The sequence below is a fragment of the Typopeltis vanoorti genome, chromosome 16 (assembly GCF_054136105.1).
Source record: "Typopeltis vanoorti isolate ZY-2024b chromosome 16, IOZ_Tvanoo_1.0, whole genome shotgun sequence".
NCBI lineage: Eukaryota > Metazoa > Arthropoda > Arachnida > Uropygi > Thelyphonidae > Typopeltis > Typopeltis vanoorti.
This window is the reverse complement of record NC_143564.1, coordinates 37,906,163-37,928,100: the sequence shown is the minus strand read 5'-3', so window position 1 is coordinate 37,928,100 and position 21,938 is coordinate 37,906,163. Positions and strand designations below refer to the sequence as shown.

Here is a 21,938-nt window from a genome sequence, read left to right as displayed (position 1 = left end):
TGTAATCTACCATTTTTGGGGAAACAGGACGCAAAACAGGAAAAATAGACGTATGAGTGTGAACATGAACAAAATGAAGGATAGAGTGCTGTATGGAGACTCGTTAGTACGAGGTGTGATAGTAGAGGATTTGACAAAATCGTACCAACCTGGTGCGACCATAAAGGATGTAACTGAGTCTATTAGAGAGCAAAAGGAAAGGGTGAAAGAAATGATTTGAAAGGAGACAAAATGGAAATGATAGAAGACCTGAATGAATTGTTTGAGGTAGCAAAAGAAAAGAGTGAGAGAGTTAGAATGATTAGTCTTTTGCCACGGTATGACAGTGAAATGTTTAAAGGGAGGGCCATAATTGCGAATGACTTTATGCGTGGGTTATGTATGACGAGTGGTGTGGAATTTGTGGACGTGTGGAGTGAGTTCGATGGGCGAAAGGATCTATATAAGATGGATGGCTTGCATTTGAATGATTACGGTGTAAGAAGACTTGAGAAAGTGTTGCTGAATGTGATGGATGTGCAAATTCAGGGAAACTAGATTTATTAGGGGGGGGGGGAGTAGATATACAGTCCTTAGGGAGGCAGTTGAATGTAAGAATGAATATAATATGCCCGAGCAAATAAGGACAACAAATCAGAGTGGGATAGTTAATATAAGGCATCAAGATAGGGTTGGGGCTAATGGGGCTCTTAAATTCATGTACACTAATGCTAGGAGTATTAGGAACAAGAAGGAAGAGTTTTTGGCCATGGTTGGCACTTCCAGACCACAGGTTATTGGTATTAGTGAAACATGGCTGACTGTAGATGATATAGCTAGTGGGATTGAATGTGATGGGTATAGTGTGTTCAGGAATGATAGGGAGAATAAAATGGGGGGGAGGAGTATTGTTGATGATAGCTGATGAGCTGCAGCCAAGGAGAATAGAAGTTGAATTGCAGGATAGAGAAAAGAGCACATTTGAGGCCATTTGGTGTGAGATTGTGGCTAGCAGAACTAAATGTACAATTGGGTGCTACTATAGACCAGGTGATGGAAAAGATGGTGGTGACAGTATGCACAAGCAAATAGAAGAAATGAGTGGAAGGAGGGTGATTATTATGGGAGATTTCAACTATGGTCGCATTGATTGAAGTGAGGAGAGGACACACCGGAGGAAGGAATTGGATTTTATGCGGTTATTAAGGGATAACTATCTGCGACAGCATGTAATGGAAAATACTAGGGGTCAGAGAGTGCTTGACCTAGTAATTACATCTGAGGATTTGGCTGTAACAAATATGACCACATTGCCACCAATCGGTGAGAGTGATCATAAGGTCTTGACTTGGGAGGTGGCTAAAGGTGTAGAATTTTCAATTAAGACAGGGTACATGTGGAATTATTGGGCTGGAAAGTATGACAAGCTTAGGAGTTTGATTGGTTCAGTGCCATGGCATGTGCAACTGCAAGGACTAGAAGTCGATACTGCATGGGAGGTAGTTAAGAAGTGTTTGCATGAAGCAATGGCTGACTGTATACCTAGAGTCCGAATAATAAATCAACTAGGGGTTAAATGGATGAATAACACCATTAAGCTTGAGCTGCAAAAAAAGAAACAACTATGGAGGGCATTTAAGGAGAAAGGTGACCAGCAGGAACACGAACGGTATAAAGCGCAGGCCAGAAAGGTAACGAGTGTGGTAAGAAAAGCAAAAAAGGATTACGAAAGAACATTGGCCATGCAGGCTAAAGAGAATCCTAAACAGTTTTTTAAATATGTAGCAAACATGGCAGAATGATTTTAAAAAATGCCGATGGTAGGGAGGTAACTGAATCAGTTGATATAGTTGAGTTACTGAGAGAGCACTTTGTAAGAATATATCATCCAGGTGGTGACATTGCAGAAACGAATGTACCAGTAGATTATATGGGAATTGTGGTGAATGAAGTGGAGGTGAGTAGTCTATTGCATAACCTTAATGTCAATACATCTGTGGGATTGGATGGTATACCAGCTCGTGTTGTATGAGAAGCAGCTAAAGAATTGTCAGTACCCTTGACCATTTTGTTTAATTTGAGTCTCGGGTCTGGGTTAGTCCTGAGGGAGTGGAAAGAGGGGAAAATAGTTCCACTGCATAAAGGTGGTTCCAAGACTGCTATTGTAAATTACCGACCGATTAGCATATCAGGAATCATTGTCAAGGTCTTAGAGAAATTAGTCAAGAAAAGAATACAGGATTGGATAGATGAAAATGGGATATTGTATGGGGGACAACATGGTTTTGTGAAGGGTAAATCATGCCTCAGTAACTTGCTCACGTTTTATAACACAGTGACGGCTGAACTGGATAGGGGTAATGGGTTTACAGTAATACTACTGGACCTTGCCAAGGCTTTTGATAGGATACCACATAGAACCCTAATCAGTAAACTGGAACAGATGGGGATAGATATAGGGTTGGTGAGATGGATAGGAGGGTGGTTGAAGGAGAGATACCAGAGAGTGGTTTATTCAGGAGTGGAGTCTAAAAGATTGCTTGTGACTAGTGGAGTGCCACAGGGCTCTGTTCTTGGACCACTGCTTTTCAATTTGTTCATCAATGATATAGGAAAGGATTTGAGAGGAGGTGTTCACTTGTTTGATGATGATGCAAAGTTGGGTAGAGCAATTATGAGTGCACAGGATGTCAAAATTTTACAGGATGATTTGGATAGTTTAGAGGACTGGGCTAGGAAAAATGGATGTCAATTTAATGTGCCAAAGTGTAAGGTTATGCACTTTGGGGTGAAAAGAATAGCAGCAGTATATCGCATTGGTGGAACCGTACTCCAGGAGATTGATGAGGCCAGGGATTTGGGAGTGTTGGTGGATGGGGAATTGAAGTTTAGGGGGCACATTGCAAACGTGACTAAAACAGCTCACCAAATCACTTGGCTTCTGAAAAATACTTTAACATGCAGAGACAAACAAGTTGTTGTTCCTCTGTATAGAGCCTTGATAAGACCCCATCTGGACTACTGTGCCCAGTTATGGGCACCAGGGTTTCTTCGTGATGGGGAGGAAGTGGAGCGGATCCAGAGACGAGTAACCAAGATGATAGCAGGTCTGTGGAATGAACCTTATGAGAATAGGTTGAAGATTTGTGGGTTGCAGAAATTGGTCGATAGGCGAAGGAGGGGTGATATGATTGAGACATTCAAATTACTGAAGGGTTTCTATAAGATTGATCCAGAAGATATATTTGAAAATATGACTGGTGGTGGGAGGACTAGGGGCCATGAATGGAAGCTGGGCAAGAGCCTGGTTGACAAGGGTGTTAGAGCTAGGTTTTTTACTTGGAGAGTAGTGAATGAGTGGAATAAGCTTCCAGAGTCTGTTGTGATTGCTACGTCCGTGAATGAGTTCAAGGCAAGGTATGATAGATATATCATACCTTGATATATGATATATGATAGATATATCATATCATACCTGTGTGAATGTCGAATAGTTGTTCTTGACATGATGTTAGGGCCTCCCTCGATGAGTCTGTCGACTCCTTGGAGTTGCCCGGAACAATAATAATAATAATAATAATAATAATAATTCCTATCAGACAAAACTAACATAAACGACACATTAAATATAATAACTATGGTGAAGCTGGCCTTTCTGATCACTTTACATAGAATTGACTGGAAAAGCACCAGTTGTTTACATTACATCACACCAAAACATGGTATGAAATAAATATAAGTAAGCCTTTGAGATTCTTATCAACCACCCCAATCTGAACAATAATGATGGTCTAAAAATCCCAAGCATATGGAAGGCATATATTCTACCCATGGAACCTTTCTCCCTAAGAATTAACTATAAACAGGACTGTAGATAATCCAGAATCTTAAATCTAATATAACAATTGTCATGTTAAATTAGGACATCATTGTTACTGTAAGAATACTATCTATATGAAAGAATGTTTCTCTAATGTTATCTTAAACAGAACATAGCTTGCTGTAGTTACTGAATAATTAATTAATTTTTAAATTTTATTTGTATTTTTTATTTAATTTTTTTGTGGCTTCCGTCCTGGTAGAAGCACAACTGACCAAATCTTCACTTTAAGGCAAGTCTTTGAGAAATCTTGGGAATATGCCAAGAATGTCTACACATGTTTTGTGGACTTGGAGAAGGCATATGACCAGGTTCCTCGAGATAAGCTTTGGCAAATAGTACAGGAATATGGAGTGGATGGTCAACTATTAGCTGCCATCAAGTCCCTGTATGAATGCCCAGAGTTTTGTGTCAGAGTAAACAGCACAAAGTCTGAACCTTTCACAGTCTCCGTTGGCCTCCGCCAAGGGTGTGTTCTGTCACCCCTCCTTTTCATAATATTTATGGACTGGATTGATAGGCACAGCCGAGGCAGTGAGTGTGTCAGAATTGGAAAATGTAGCATTGGACGTTTGCTTTTTGCAGATGACCTAGTTCTGCTTAGCTCTTCCACAGATGACCTCCAGCAGACCCTGGATAGGTTTGTAGCTGTTTGTTCAGATGCCGGAATGAAGATCAGTGTGGCCAAAACTGAAACATTTGTGGTCTCAAGACAACCATCCCAGTGCACTCTAAATGTAAGTGGAGTCCCGATGAGACAGGTGGAGAAGTTTAAATACCTTGGGTCCATATTCACGAATTATGGAAAATGGGATGTAGAGCTAAATACTCGAATTGGCTTAGCAAGCTCAATATTGCGGGAGCTTGGCCGTTCAGTAGTATTGAAGCGGGAGTTAAGCCAGAAGACAAAGCTGGCTGTCTTCAATATAGTCTATGTCCCCATCCTCACCTATGGTCATGAGAGTTGGGTAATGACCGAAAGAATGCGGACACGAATCCATGTGGCTGAAATGAGGTTCCTTCGAGGGGTTGCAGGGCTGACAAAACTCGACAGAGTCAGAAGCTCTGCAATTCGGGAAACCCTCAATACTCAACCGCTGCTTCTCCATGTCGAGAGATCACACTTACGCTGGTACGGGCACCTGGTCAGAATGCCACAAGAGAGGCTCCCTCAGCAGGCCCTCTTTGCCAAGCCAGAGGGTGGGAGACTGCGTGGAAGGCCAAGAACTCACTGGATAGATTATATCCAAAACCTTGGGTCGACACGTTTGGGAATCCCACCAGAACACCTGAACTTGGTGGCAGAGGATCGTGACCATTGGAAGTACTTGCAGCATTTGCCCCCACAACCCAATTAGGAAGAGTGGGCCTTGAAGATGCATGTATGTATGTATTTAATTTTTTTTTATATATATTATATTTTCACTAGAGTTCATGTCAGTAGAATAACCGTTGATCAAATCATTGTCTGTTTAGCATACTGTGCGAAATGTAACTTAGCTTGTCCTTGTATATTTGTGTATACTCCAGATGATTGCCTTAATATGAAGGTTGAAACATCAGGAAATTAAAATAGTTATAACATGGTTGTAAAGTCCATAATTTCTAAAATGGATGCTGAACACCGTTAAACACTAAAAGAAAGGATATGCTTTCTTCTTTTGCTTGACTGCCTGTTTAACTTCCTGACTCGACCATGGAGTTCTGATTTTTTTTTTATTCTTTCAGATTACCTCATCACATGACTGACTAGCTAAATCGGTCCAAGTTTTGTTTAGGGTTTGCCACTGAATCTCTAAGTTTTGGTTTTTGCTTTCAAACTCTTTCAGTTTTTCTTGAATGATGTTTGTGCATTTGAGTCTAAAGTTCACATCTGATAGCTGTTCAACTTTAATTTTTTTATACACTTTCTTGTACACTCTTCTTTTCAATATGAAATTCAATTTTATTCTGCTGAAAACTAAATAGCAATCACTTCCTATTTCAAATCTTCTGTATACTTTTTATGTTGTGAACCAGTCAGAAAACATCACTGGTGACAATAACATAGTCAGTGAGACTTTTCTTATTCCTTGCTTCTTCTTCTCTTCTTGTAGATTTGTGTACATTTTTATGTTGGAACATGGTGTTAGTAATAACTAGTCCATATCCTGAGCAGAAACCTATCAGGTACTTACCGTTATTATTATTATTATTAGCTTTGTTCTTTTCTCCAAATTTTTCCAAGATATTCTTATATGAGAGTGTGCTGATAAGTTGTGAAATGTCGAATTTCTTCAAAACCTCTGACATGTCTTCTTATGTTATCCTAAAGGGAAATGAAGAAATCATTACAATTTGACGAAAGATGGGATGAAAGGGTTTTAAGATATGTTCTTTCTTGTGGTTATATCAGTCGCTTTAATATTTTTGTTGTAGGTGTTTATCAGAACTCTCCCCGTATGCCTAGTAATCATTTCTTACTCTGCTGTTAAGATCTCCAACAAGGACCAACTTTTCCTTTTTCATTGTGTCAGTTGCCTTCTCTAATGCCTTGAAAAATTCCTCTATTTCTTCCTTAATAGAACCTTCTGTGGGACTATTAGTACAAATAAGTTTCATTGTGTAGCTCCCATTCTGATATTAGCCCACATCACTCTACTTAATATTGCCTGCCATTCAAGAAAATTATCCTTATATTTAATGTTTAATATTATAGCTACCCTTTCCTTTTCCTGATTGTTATTTCCTGAATATAACATTTTGTATTTGTTGCCTAGAAAGATCTCACTTGTTTTTGTCTTCTTTGTTTTGGTAACACCTGTTATGTCGATCTGGTGGTTATCCAATTCCTCTGCTAGTTCCATTTCTTTTCCATTGATACTTCTTATGGTGATGGTACCAATCTTGGTCTCTGCTGATGTTGAGTTGTGGTTTATTCCAGTAGCTGACTTTTCACTGTTCATCCTGGTTCCTTGGTGAATACAATGGGAGGGGGGGGGGGGGCTTGTTTAACTAGGCAATGTCTCCAGCCAGCATGAAATTCCATCATGTTGCACCATTATTTTCAGTTATGGTTAAAGTAAATTCCAAATTGTCAGCTCATTCTTGTTCATTCCCTATCCATGTAGATACCCAATAAGGTGCACAACGAGAAGGTGAGGATTGGAATATCAGGTGAAACCCTAGTTGGTTCTCCACATCTGCCTTTTGGCAGATGTGGAGAACCATGTGAAGGTCCATTCCAGTTATCCAGCCTTGACCCTCAGCACTCCTGAATTATGTCATCATCATTGTCTTCAAATTCCTGCCATGTACCCTCAAGGATGTACAGGATATGATAGTACTACATGAAAAATTTACATCATTACTAACTTCCTATCTACAATTTTCCTCCAAAACAGTCTGTTACTTGTCAAGACACTCCACATTATCAGATCTTATATTTCTATCGTCTAAGGCACTTTGTACAGTATCAATCCACCTATATCTTGGTCTTCCTCTGGATCGTTTTCCTGCCAACCTGGCAGAGAACACTTGTTTTGCTAATCTTTCCTCACCCATTCTGTTTAAGTGACCATACTACCTGAGATTAGCTCTGCTAACGCATTTCTGGATACTGACAATGTCAAGTTCTTTCCTAATATCCTCGTTTTTAATATGATATTGCCATTGATGCCATCTGTTTAAGCCTCTAATCTTTCTTCTTTCTCAGGACTCTCATATCTGCAGTCTCTAGTCTTTGGTCAAGTATTTTAATTCTGACCCAGCTCTCAGATTCATAAGTTAAAACTGGTTTGAACACTGTCTTGTATACAGCTAATTTAGTTTTCCAACTAATTTCTCTCTTATTCCATATGAATTTATTCAATTGACTCAATACCATACCAGCATTATTGTTTATGTTGTCTATTTCCATATTTATTTTACCATCTTCACTAAAAATCATACCTAAGTAGCTGAAATGTTTTACTTGTTCCACAGGTTCTCCGTTCACAACGCAGTTGACATTTTCAACGATTGTGCCTATTTTCATTGTCTTTGTCTTTTTATTGCTGACCTTCATACCATATCTATTACAACAGTTATTCAATTTAGTCAGGGAATCTTGTAGACTTGTAGCGGATTTATTTAAAAGTACAACATCATCTGCATAAAGGAAAGAGCTGACATTAACATCTCCAATTTTGATATCATGTTTAATACCACTTTCCTTCATAATGTGATCCATATAGATAATGAATAACAGAGGGGATAATGTACATCCTTGTCTCAAACCAGATTTAATATTAAACCATCTTCCTGTACTTCGTTCAATTCTAACTGCTGACTTACAACTCATATGCAGACTAAGTATTGCTTGATATAATACTCCATTTACACCATATAACTGTAGTGTATTGAATAGCTTCTCTCTTGGCACCATGTCATATGCCTTTTCCAGATCGACAAAACTTAAATATAGATCTTTGTTATATTCCTATGCTTTCTCAACTATTTTTCTTAAAGTGAAGATCTGATCATGACAGCCTCTATTTGGCCTGATTCCAACATGTTCTTCACCAAGCTTTCTTCCACAATTCTTCTCAACCGTTTCTCAAGTATACTTGCATAAATCTTGCCAGGAACACTCATTAGGGAAATACCTCTGTAATTCTCACATTCAGTTTTATCTCCCTTTTTATATATGGGTACTATGAGAGCTCTACTCCAATCATCGGGAATTCGTCCCTCTGTCCAGGTTTTCTGAATTATGCAGTGCAGCCACTGTAAAATATTTATACCACCATACTTCAGAATTTCTGGTCGAATATCATCTACTCCTGCTGCCTTTCCACATTTCAAGACTTGGATGGCTTTTCTTACTACAAGTATGGATATGTATTCCTGACTGTATGCCTGTTGAGTGTTTTTTACCACTGTGCTATCACTGCCTGTTTCATTTAGCAATTTTTCGAAGTAATTACTCCATACTTCAAGGATATCTTTTTCTCCTGTTTTCATGTCACCTTTATCATCTCTAACTCCTTTTACAGCACTATTTCCTCCATTTCTAAGCTTCTTCAACAACCTCCAGAGTATCTTGCCACCTTCTTGATAATTATTTTCTATGTTCTTGCCAAAGTCCTCCCATGACTTTTGTTTAGCTAATTTTACACAGTGTTCAGCATTCTTACATTTGTCTCTGTATTCTCTAAGAGCACAAGCTGATTTATTTGCCAGGAACTTTTGATATGCTTTCTTCTTTTCCTTCACTGCCTCTTTAACTTCCTGTGTCCACCATGGAGTTCTGATTTTTCTATCCTTGTAAACAACCTCACCACATGCCTCTCTGACTGAATCAATCAGGGTTTTTTCCAAGGCTTGCCAGTGAATCTCCAAGGTTTGGTTGCTGTTCTCAATCTCTTTCATTTTTTTTTTCCAATAATCTCTCTGAATTTTAGTCTACAGTTCACATCTGAGAGCTGCTCAACTTTTATTCTCTTTAAAACTTTCTTACATATATTCTTTTCAATATGAAATTCAATTTTATCCTGCTCAAGACTAAATAGGGATCACTTCCAATTTTAAATCCTCTGTACACTCTGGTGTCCCTCACCAGAGAAAAAACATCACTATTGACAATAACATAGTCAATGAGACTTTTGTTATTCCTTGCCTCTTCTCTCCATGTGAATTTGTGCACATTTTTATGTTGGAGCATGGTGTTAGTAATAACCAGTCCATGTCCTGTGCAGAAATCCAACAGGTATTTCCCATTATTATTAGCTTTGCTCTTTCTCCAAATTTTCTCAAAATATTTTTGTGTCTCACAATCATTTCCTACTCTGCTATTTAGATCCCCAACAAGGACCAACTTTTCATTTTACATTGTGCCAGTTGCTTTCTCTAAAGCATCAAAAAATTCCTCCACGTCTACCTTTAGTAGAACCTTCTGTGGGACCATAGGCACAAATAAGTCTCATTGTCCAGTTCCCCATTCTCATATTTACCCACATCACTCTACTTGAGACTGTCTGCCATTCAAGATGATTAGCCTCCTATTTAGTATTGAATACTATGGCTACTCCTTCTTTTCCTTGATTGTTATTGCCTGAATATAACATTTTGTATTTATTGCTCAGAAAGATCTCACCAGTTTTTGTCTTTTTTGTTTCAGTCACCCCTATTATGTCGATCTGGTACTTATCTAATTTCTTAGCTAGCTCCATTTCTTTGCCATTCAGGCTTCTTATGTTGATAGTACCAATCTTTAACTCTGGTGATGTTGAGTTAGGGTGTGTTTTCAGATTTGTTCCAGTAGCTGACTTTTCACTGTTCGTCCTGGTTCCCCGGCAAAAACAACGGGGACCTTGTTTAACCAGGCGACGGCCCAGCCGGCATTTCATTTTGTCATGTTGTACCATCATTTTGTATTTTGGTTTAAGCCAATAAAAATACAATTTGGTCAGCTAAATACCAAATTGCCAGCCCATCCTCGTTCGTTCAGTATCCAGGTAGATACCTAACAGGGTGCACCACGAGAAGGTGAGGATTGGACATTAGGTCAGAAGTCCTGGTCGGTTCTCCGCATTCCTTTAATGGCTATGTGGAGGTCTCCTCTCAGTTGTATAGCTTTGATCCTTAATCACCCCCCCCCTGAATTATATATATATTATATATATATATATAATTTTTTTTTTTACATTTACATAAATACAGTATTAATATAAAAACTTGAAAAAAATCAAGAATGATAATTATGTGGAGATGTAATAATATTTTTAATTTTCAGATCCATGAGAAAAGAGAGAAGTTTCTCAGGAGGTGGTTTCGATCTTTCTTCTCCAAGTCACAGTAAAAAGCGGCATGGAAGTGGTATAAAGAATAATGCATCAGCATCAAGATTGCGTTACATGCAAGTTCCTGCTGGCCAGATTGCAGATTTTACCATTTTCCTTATTCCTGGTTTAGATGTTAAGGTAAATAACATTTATTAATACAACATGACAACAAATACAGGTGCAAGCTACTTCTCTGATACTAAAATTATATTTAATACAGTTTTCGATTTATCCCTTTAATTAATAAATTCAGGAGCAACTGGATAAAGATATGACATAGTATTAATCAAAATCATTAGGATATCCTTATGGAAATCTTTGACTTCCCCTCAAAGAATGGTATTTCTTGGCTTCACTGAGACTTTTGAGAGATACCACATGAAACTGGGATGAGAAATAGACTACTTGCATTGATAAAAATATATCAATGTACTGTATATATCAGAACATAGTACATGGATGGTCAAAGTGTGAGAAAATGAAGTTTAATAGTACTACAGCACCAAGTTCGAGTCACTGTTATTCACCCATTTAAAACCATTTTTGCTCTAAAGAAAATAATATTAGATGGATATAATATTAAATGGATAGAATTATGGAATTTGAGGTAAATAGAGCCAAAGTTAACTTATTCCACTAAAAAATTTGGCATTTTAGTTGATACCAAATTTATGTTCAAGAGTCATATTGTTAAGAAAATTAATTCAGAAGAATTAAAGATGCTTCCTTTCCAGCAGGAATATTAGGATATCCTTATAAGTTTCTGGTTAGTCCTGTATTGGATTACTGCTGTCAAATAAATAGTGTGAGAATTCAGAGTAGACTCACCAAATGTCTTGAGAGATTGTATGTTCTTTTATTATTTTTTTTATGGATATCCCATTTCCAAGATATTATAATATATATACATAGTATATTACTACCATGGGTGAGCTAAGGATTAGGTGATCTATAGCCTCTGATCTAGAAACAAAGCATGGAACATTTTTATTTTTCAGGCTGCATCACATCTCCAGTAAGTAAGGTGGTTTCTCAAGCTGAGTGATGGAAATCACTCACTACATAAGGATTTCATGAACTTCTATACCATTAGGATTCCAATCCACATCACATCTCCTATAAGTAAGGTTGTTTTCTCACGCTGAGTGATGTAAATTGCCTGCCATACTAAAGATATCACAGACTTTCATCCCAATGGGATTCGAATCCACAACTTTTTAGATGGAAAGCATAGATTTCTATGTGTTATTAGCCAATCAGGCTGGCATCATATCAGTTATAGGAATTAGTTGGTAAGATGTCTTATGTCAAATTTAGCTAATAGGAAAAGGAGATAAGATTTAATTGAAATTAATTATACATAGTCTGATTCTGTTGCATTTAGCCATCTTACAAAATCAGGTACCTATTTTAGCATCATAAAAACATGAGTGAAGGAAAAAAATCATGTAAGGAAGTCTTTTTTGTTTTGTTTTATTTAGGATAGCAAATAAACCTACAGAATACAGAAAGATCTTCAGGAAGTTATTTCTGTATAACATACAGAAAGTTCATCTGCTGATGATAGCAGATAAACTGCAGTCAAGAGTTGGAAACAGGCATGTGACTGTTTGAATACATAAACTAATGAATAGCATTTCATTAGGTTATTGGAGTTAGTCTGATGTTGAGGTTAAGGCTATCAGGACAAAATATACACTTGATTGCCTATAGGCCAGGGGAGTGCCAATAATGATGTGGATAACATGCATCAGCAAATTGTAGGTCAAGCAATTATTATTGGGGACTTCAATACATAGATAGAAGGAAATGGAATTTATACAATTGCCGAGAGATAATTACTTGAAGCAGCATTTGATAGAGGGAATCAGGTTACAAGGGTGTTGGATCTGGTTATAGAATCAGAAGGCCTGTCCATAACTAAGGTGGCTACATTGCCTTCATTTGTGGTGAGTGATCTTGCAATCTTGCAATTTTGCAGTATTGACTTGGAAGGTAGCAAAACGTAGGAATTTCAGCTACGAAGGGGTGTACGAGGGTTGTTTGAAAAATTTGGTTAAAAAGCAAGTTAAACACATTTTTTTTTTTTTTTAAATCACATTTATTTCTCAACATATTCTCCATTGAGGTGTACACATTTGGTCCAACAAGTTTCCAATTTTTCATCTCATCTAAAAAGTAGGATTTGTCAATTGTGCAAAATAGTCATTGACATCCTTGTTCAAAGAAAAATTTTTCCCACTGAGCCAAATTTTTAAGTTTGGGAACAAGAAGTCACACGAGGCCAGGTCTGGTGAATACAGTGGATGTGGAACCAATTAGAACCTTAATTCGTGCAATTTTGCTATTGCAACAGTCAATGTGTGGGACGGTGCATTGTCTTGATGAAAGAGCACTTTTTTGTGGGCTAATCTTGGCCATTTTTTCTTCAGTTCTTCTTTTAAACGGTCCAACAATGATGCATAATAGATTCCTGTTATTGTCTTACCCTTTTCCAAATAGTCTGTCATGATAATTCCTTTGGAATCCCAAAAAACAGTGGCCATCACCTTCCCAGCTGACAAAACAGTCTTCGCTTTTTTTGGTGCTCTTTCACTGGGCATTGTCCACTGTTTTGATTGCTGCTTGGACTCAGGTGTGTAGTAATGGATCCAAGTTTCATCTACAGTCACGAATCGACGCAAAAAATCCTGTGAATTGTGATTAAATATCACCAAACACTGAGTTGAAATGTCTTTTTGCTTGCGTGTTGTTTGATCGACAGTCAACAATCACAGCATTGCTCACACAACTTTTTTGTGTACAATTTTTCTTGCAGGATATTATACACCTGTTCAGTTGAGATGCCTACAATCTCAGCAATCTCGTGCACTTTCACTTGGCAGTCTTCCATAACGATACCATGGATTTTGTCAATAATTTCCTTTGTAGTGACCTCAGTCGGACATCTGGAGCGCACTTCTTCTTTGATAGACTTAGGTCCTTGTTTAAACTCGTTTATCCAAAAATAAATAGTCATTAATGCTGGTGCGGAGTCCCCATGAACTGCATCTAACTCGGCTTTGATCTGTGTGGCCTTCCACTTCTTCAAATAAAAGTGTTTTATCTTTGCATGAAACTTGTTTTTCTCCCTTTTTATGAAAAATGTGAACACGGTCATTTTAAATGTTTGCCAAACAAGAAGTACACGTCGCATGTGGCTAAAATTTTGCCAGGGGTCATGAAAAAAGATGATACATGTCGACATGAATGAATGAACGAACTGTGTCACAGTCTATTGGAAATTTACCAAACTTTTCACACAACCCTCGTATATGGAACTTTAAGGCAGGTGATTATGACTAGTTTAGGAGGCAACTTGAAGCAGTTTATGTCATTTGTTCACAGTGTATGGAGGATGGTTAGAGCATCTAGAGGAAGCAATATCAGACTACATACCCAATGTCAGGAGGACAAATCAGATAGTTGTCAAATGGATGAGTAGTATCATTAAGCATGAGCTACGAGCTAAAAAAAAAGAAAATGTTTTGGAGGGTACATAGGGAGAAAGTGACCAGCAAGCTCAAACAGTACAAGGGTCAGGCAAGAAAGGTGACCAGCATAGTAAAGAAGGTAAAATCAGATTATGAGAAGAAATTAACCAAGCAGGCCAAAGGAAATCCCAAAGTGTTTTTTCATTATGTGACAAGTAGGAAGAATGATTACGGAAGGATAACTCTAATGAGTGCTGATGATAGACCCCTCCCAGTGATGCTACTAGCCCTTTAAGTTCTTATTCTTTGTTATACTTTTTTACTCTTCTGTCTTCCAGACCACCATCACTGGGATCTAATGCCTTGCTGATGTGTTTGCCATGCCGTGTGACATTCAGAAAGGGAGATCTTGATAGTCTTGCACTATTTTTGCTTCTGTTTTGGCAAGACAGGCAGCTAGGATCAATCAGCTAGGGTGTTGTTTCTTATGAACTAGGGGTGGGGCCAAGGCATGCTGCGGTGCTCATATAGCATCTGGGATAGCCCTGGTGTTCCACTCCCCCAGCACATTCATTGCCTGCAGGTATATCACATCAGGTATTGGAGCCAAAAGGAATCCTGGATCCAATTTACTCCTTCCATATCATGATCCACCAACAGCAAAAAATTATGGAAAAAAATCCAGAAAATGAAAGACTGATATACCACCTTTGGCTTAGGAAAGGCTATTATAATTGCCCTTCCTAAGCCAGGGAAAGGGAAGGATCCAAAATACCTAAATAACTACTGTTCAGTTGCTCTGACCAACTACTTGTGCAAGATTCTAAAAATAATAATAAAAAGTCTAGCTCTAATCTTTTATGGTTTCTGGAGAGAAACAACTTTTTTCCAGAACACAATCGGGCTTCCAAAAATATCATTCTACCACTCATCATCTTTAATAAATTTAGTTTAATCCTTTATCCAAGTGTGAGCAAACAAAGTTTGTGCCTGAAAGTACCTTCAGGACTGGGGTCAGGTAGTACAACACCAGGCAACTCGTAACAAAGGTGGACCAAGCTAACATCACTCCTATCTCAGTATCTCCCATAATGCAAAACACATCTCCTTGCGGATATGTATAATATTATGCATTAAGGGAAGGGCCACTACCCAGACTAGTTTCGACCTTTATTGAGGTCTCTTCAGTGGGAGCCAGGCCCAGACATGGAGATACCAGGTGGAAGCAATAGCGAGGTCATCTTTACCTATAGGAATTGCCAAAAGGTGTGCCATCTTTTTATTAAATTACTCTGGATTTAGAGAAAGATGTTGGAAGTTTATTTTTCACTTGGTTAGACTATAATAAATTTAGTTTAATCTTTTATCCAAGTGTGAGCAAACAAAGTTTGTGCCTGAAAGTATCTTCAGAACTGTGGTCAGGTAGCACAACACCGGGCAACTAGTAGCAAAGGATGCTTGGTTGTTAGCTTGGTCCACCTTTGCTACGAGTTGCCCAGTGTTGTATTACCTGACCCCAGTCCTGAAGATACTTTCAGGCGCAAGCTTTGTTTGCTCACACTTGGATAAAAGATTAAACTATATTTATTATAGTCTAACCAAGTGAAAAATAAACTTTAGACCACTCATCATCTTATATGGCTGGATACTAGATACTTGCCTTGCTAAAATGCAAGCATCTAGTATTGCTTTACTTTGATATGCAAAAATCATATGACACTGCTTAGAGAATTTGAATATTGAAAGACTTACATAATTTGGTCCTAGTGGGAATCTCTCTCTTTTAACTTCCAACCAAATCTTCCAAGTCCAAGTGGAAAGTACCCTCTCCTGTAACCAAGATGATGGGTCCCACAAGGTTCTGATTTAAGTGTCATGCTTTTTTTGATATCAAGGTCAACTTGATAACAGAATAACGTCCTCCAACAGTAAGTAAGTAATGCCCCTATATGTGGATGACTACCATCTTCTATCACTGATGTAATATGAGGATCATAGTAACACAACTGTAGCTAACCATTGACTATCTCTCAAAATGGGTGTTTGCAATGGATTTTCAAAATTTCATAGCAATTTGTGTGCACTTTTCCACAGACATTGTCTTCATCCTTACTGAGAACTCCAACTAGGACAATCACTAATCCTGGTTACATCAGAATCCAAGTTCTTGGGACTGATATTTGAGGGAGCAAACTCAGTTTCCTCCCTCGCATACATCAGTTATGAGACAAGTGTCATAAAGCAATGAACATTCTACACACCTTATCTTCCGTCCTCTGGGCTAATAAAAAAAAAAAAAAGTTATTGGTATGATATTAGCACAGCATAAAAACAATCGACAGATAAGTTCCATACTAAGCAAATAATAAAATGTGCATACCAGTTTATGCTGGATATGTTTAGAAAATGTGTACCATTCAATAAAGTAGTTTCTAGTTCTTATTAGGCACTACTAGGATCTCTGAATATAGTTTGGAGCATCATGTTTTTGCTAGTTAGAACATGTTAAAACTAATTTCACCTTTACTCTATCATATTTATACATCTTGTTAAATATTCTTAAATCATGTTGTTTATCTGTTCCTTTGCATTATAGTTGCAATGTGTCAAAATTCTAAAACATTCAACTGTAATGTTATTATGTAAGGGGATGTTCGTTATCTGAGGCCATATTTGTATTTAATTTACTGCATTAATTCACAATTCGTGTTTTGATTTAAATTTTAAATTTAAAAAAAATAATAATAACTGATCTTGGTCCCTTTCCCTTGTAGGTTCATTACAATTCAAGAACTGTTTCAGGAGAAAGTCCTATTACAAGCACCAGTGGTAGTGCTAAATTTTCAACAGATATGTATCAAGATAGTATTGATTTAATTAGTCATCGAGGAAATTTGCTTGCTGTTGATCCTACTCAAACTGGAGCTTCTGGACAGAGAAAAGGAGGCATAAAAAAAGCTAGCTTATTTGCATGGATGACTTTACAAAGTATACCTGAGGTAAATAGTGAAATTCATCTTTATTTTCTTCATGTTTTTAATATCATTAGTTTGCTGTTGAAAACATTAGAAGAAATGGGGGGGTTCAACATTTATGACTTTACCTGTCAGTGTGATAATCACTTAGTATTCATTTACAGCTTGAGCCAATAACTATGTTCACTTATGATATTTAGCAGACATGGCAGAAAAGGAAAGAGTATGTGTTGAAAGTGTGTGTATTTTTCTAGAAATGTTTACACATTTTTGAAACTTGGAGGAGTGGAGATGTGAGAATGCCGAGCACGAGACTTGAGGACAATGCTGAAATTAAATGATGGTATAGCAATCAGCAGTATTGTGATCCAAATCCTACCATAAAGCATGCAATCCTATAGCACATTAGTGCCATTGATAGGATTGTCATTCATAGCTTTAACATGATTAAGAATTAATTAGTCCAGAAACCTTGCTCTGGAGATCAAGCATGGAATGTTTTGAAGCTACTGAAGAAGACCTCATAGGAGCAACATGGTTGTCTCATATCAGGAAATAAAACTCATTTACCATGTAAAGACATTTTCAAACATCTCTGCCACAAGGGTTCTCTATTAGGGCCACTACTCATTAATTTGTATATTAATCATATGGAGAATGATTTAAGCATATTTGTATGTGGGAGAAATAATATTCAATTGTTTACTGATGAAACAAAAGCAGATGTAGATATCAGGATGATTTAAATAAATTGGCATTATGGGCAAAGGAAAGTGGTTGTCAATTTAATGTTGCAAAATGTAAGGTTATATACTTCAGGTTGAAAAGGTTATGTACTGTGTATCATATTGATAGTACTGGATCAGGAAATAGATGAGTCTGGGGACTTGGAGATGCGGGGGGGATAATGGTGTTCAGAGAGCATATTTCAAAATTGGCAAATAATTCAAAGGATTACTTGGGTGTTGATAAAATGTACTAACAATAAAAATAGGGAATTATTATTTTAATAAAGTTATGATTCAACTGCATGTTGACTATTGTGCACAGATTTAACCACCAGGGTTTCTTGTGCGGGATCATCAGATGGTGAAGAGTATTCAAAGATGAGTGACCGTGCTGGTTATGGATGTGTGTGGGTCACAAAGTTTAGTTAATAGGTTTTGAAGAATTTATGACAAAAGAATGGGGTGCTTAAGAATCAAAGCTGTATAACTGAGAGGAGACCTCCACATAAGCTTTAAAAGAATGCAGAAAACCGACCAGGGCTTTTGACCTAATGTCCAGTCCTCACCTTCTCGTGGTTGCACCCTGTTAGTTATCTACATAGATACTGAACGAACGAGGATGGACTGCCAATTTGGGATTTAGCTGATGAAATTGTATTCTTATTGGCTTAAACCACAATATAAAATGATGGTACAACATGATAGAATTTCATGCTAGCTGGGGCGTTGCTCAGTTAAACAAGGCCCCCGTTGATTTCACCAGGAAACCAGGGTGAACAGCGTAAAGTCAGCTACTGGAACAGATCCGAAAACACAACCCAACTTGACATCACCAGAGTTAAAGATCGGTACTATCAAGATAAGAAGCCTGAATGGCAAAGAAATGGTGCTAGCTGAGGAATTAGACAAGTACCAGATCGACATAATAGGGGTGACTGAAACAAAAAAGACAAAAACTGGTGAGATCTTTCTGAGCAATAAATACAAAATGTTATATTCAGGCAATAACAATCAAGGAAAAGAAGGAGTAGCCATAGTATTCAACACTAAATAGGAGGCTAATCATCTTGAATGGCAGACAGTCTCAAGTAGAGTGATGTGGGTAAATATGAGAATGGGGAACTGGACAATGAGACTTATTTGTGTCTATGATCCCACAGAAGGTTCTACTAAGGTAGACGTGGAGGAATTTTTTGAGGCTTTAGAGAAAGCAACTGACACAATGAAAAATCAAAAGTCCTTGTTGGGGGATCTAAATAGCAGAGTAGGAAATGATTGTGAGACATACAAAAATGTTTTGGGAAAATTTGGAAAAAAGAGCAAAGCTAATAATAATGGCAAATACCTGTTGGATTTCTGCTCAGGACATGGACTGGTTATTACTAACACCATGTTCCAATATAAAAATGTGCACAAATTCACATGGAGAGAAGAGGCAAGGAATAACAAAAGTCTCATTGACTGTGTTATTGTTGATAGTGATGTTTTCTCCCTGGTGCAGGACACCAGAGTGTACAGAGGATTTGAAATTGGAAGTGATCACTATTTAGTCTTGAGCAAGATAAAATTGAATTTCATATTAAAAAGAATAACATGTAAGAAAGTTTTAAAGCGAATAAAAGTTGAGCAGCTCTCAGATGTGAACTGGACTAAAATACACAAGTATTATTTAAGAAAAAATTAAAGAGTTTGAGAACAGGAACCAAACCTTGGAGATTCAGTAGCAAGCCCTGAAGAAAACATTGATTGATTCAGCCAAAGAGGCATGTGGTGAGGTTGTGTGCAAGGATAGAAAAATTAGAACTCTCTGGTAGACACAGGAAGTCAAAGAGACAGTGAAGGAAAAGAAGAAAGCATATCAAATGTTCCTGGCAAATAAGTCGGCTTGTGCTCTTAGAGAATACAGAAACAAATGTAAGAAAGCTAAACACTGTGTAAAACTAAATAAACAAAAGTCATTGGAAGACTTTGGTAAGAACATAGAAAATAATTATCAAGAAGGTGGCAAGATACTCTGTAGGTTGTCGAAGAAGCTCAGAAATGGAGGAAAGAGTGCTGTAAAAGGAGTTAGAGATGATAAAGGTGACATGAAAACTGGAGAAAACAATATCCTTGTATGGAGTAATTACTTCAAAAAATTGCTAAATGAAACAATCAGCACAGTAAGTAAAAAACCCTGACTGCACATGCAATCAGGAATACCTATCCATATTTGAAGTAGAAAAAGTCATCAAAAGCCTGAAATGTGGAAAGGTAGCTGGAGTAGATGATATTCGACCAGAAATGCTCAAGTATGGAGGTATAAAAGCCTTACAGTGGCTGCACTACATAGTTCAGAAGGCGTCTACAGAGGGATGAATTCCAGATGATTGGAGTAGAGCTCTAATAGTATCCGTATATAAAAAGGGAAATAAGACTGAATGCAAGAATTACAAAGGTATTTCTCTACTGATTATTCCTAGTAAGATTTATGCAAGTATACTTGAGAAACTTGGGATGTATGGAGAGGTAACACCTTAGTATCGATGTCAACCACTGATCTCAGGGTAAGGATGTTGGGCTCTGGTCCTCACATACAATCAACTCTTACTTATGGCTCCAAGAAGTTGGTAGTGCACACCAACCCCTCATCCCAGTAAACCGCCTCAGCTGGCAGACTTAACTAAGTGATGGTATCAGCAATATAGAATGCTGTAAATAGGAGAATGTCACCCTTTATGTGCATGAAGTCTGGAATGGCCAAGATGTCAGAAGAATCAGCACTGACTGATCAATGGCATCAAGGGCATGACAGCAAGATGTACGGCACATTGAGGGCACACTCCTGACATCTGAGGGACTTGTGGCCAGCTGTCACGGAAGAGATCGGAGCCTCATCACATATTTATCCATTGTCAACCATGAAACACACCATGTCACAATATGAAGTTAGAGATGTGGTTGAGACTCCTGCAACCATCAGCTCTTATAGCTACAGGTAAGAAGAGCTTGAAACCGGAAATTGTAAGACAAGAACTACTAAGGTAGTGTATGAAGATAATATCCCAAACCCTCCAGGGAGGATATTCTCAGATGTCCCTTGTCTGAAAACCAGGAGCAATCTCTTGAAAATAGTAAGATGGAACATCAGAACACTCTACAAGCCAGGAATTAGAAGTGATGAAGGCCAATATTGCAGGTATCAGTGAAGTGATGTGGACAGATACAGGCATAATGAGAAGAAAAAAAATCACACTATAATCTACTCTGGCAGTGACTTACACCTTAATGGAGTAGCTCTTGTCCTAAGTAATAGAATTGCAAAATCTCTACAGGGATATTGGCCCATAAATGACAGAATCATAACAGCCAAAATAATTGCACAACTATTCAACCTGTATATTATCCAAGCATAATCGCCAACCCAAGATCACCCAAATGAAGAGTTGGAACAATTTTATGAAGACATCCAAACTGCAATCTCCAGTGCTAAGTCAGATGATGTTATTATAATGATGGGCGACCTAAATGCAAAAGCAGGCTCAGAAAAAATCTCATTTTGCATGGGAAACCAAGGGCTTGGAATCAGAAATGAAAGAGGTGAAAGATTAATTCAATTCTGTGAAACCAATGACCTAATAATTGCCAACACACTGTTTAAACATCCTCCCAGAAGACTATATACCTGGAAAATCCCTGGGGAAATCTATAGAAACCAAATTGACTATATAATAATAAGCAAAAGGTTCCGAAATGCAATAACACAAAAAAAACATATCCTGGAACAGACATAGGATCGGGCCACAATCCAGTGATTGCAAAAATCATAAAACTTAAGATACCAAGCCAACCATTCATAAGAGAAATTTATAATTCAGACTCACTTAACAACCAAGAAGTTAAAGACTGCTTTATAAAAGAATTCACAAAATCCCTTAACAAGTCTGACACCACAACTCACTCGGAAAATAGAACACCAATTGATGAAATTAACATGAACTGGAAAACATTCAAGAATAGCATCAATGAAGCAGACAAAAATACACTCCCACAATTAAAAAGGAAAAGGAATAAACTTTGGATGAATGAAAAAATGCTGACATTGATGGAACAAAGAAAAA

At 37.6% G+C, this 21,938-nt stretch overlaps 1 protein-coding gene across 1 annotated transcript in view; it reads left to right on the top strand.

Annotated features, from left to right (window-relative positions):
• Positions 1 to 21,938, top strand: part of tweek (transmembrane protein KIAA1109 homolog tweek) — a 1,221,702-nt gene that overhangs the window by 833,590 nt on the left and 366,174 nt on the right. The window contains 3 exon segments of the mRNA XM_090406645.1: positions 10,614 to 10,800; positions 16,910 to 16,943; positions 17,061 to 17,134. Of these exon segments, the coding sequence (XP_090262771.1) occupies positions 10,614 to 10,800; positions 16,910 to 16,943; positions 17,061 to 17,134 (295 nt within the window).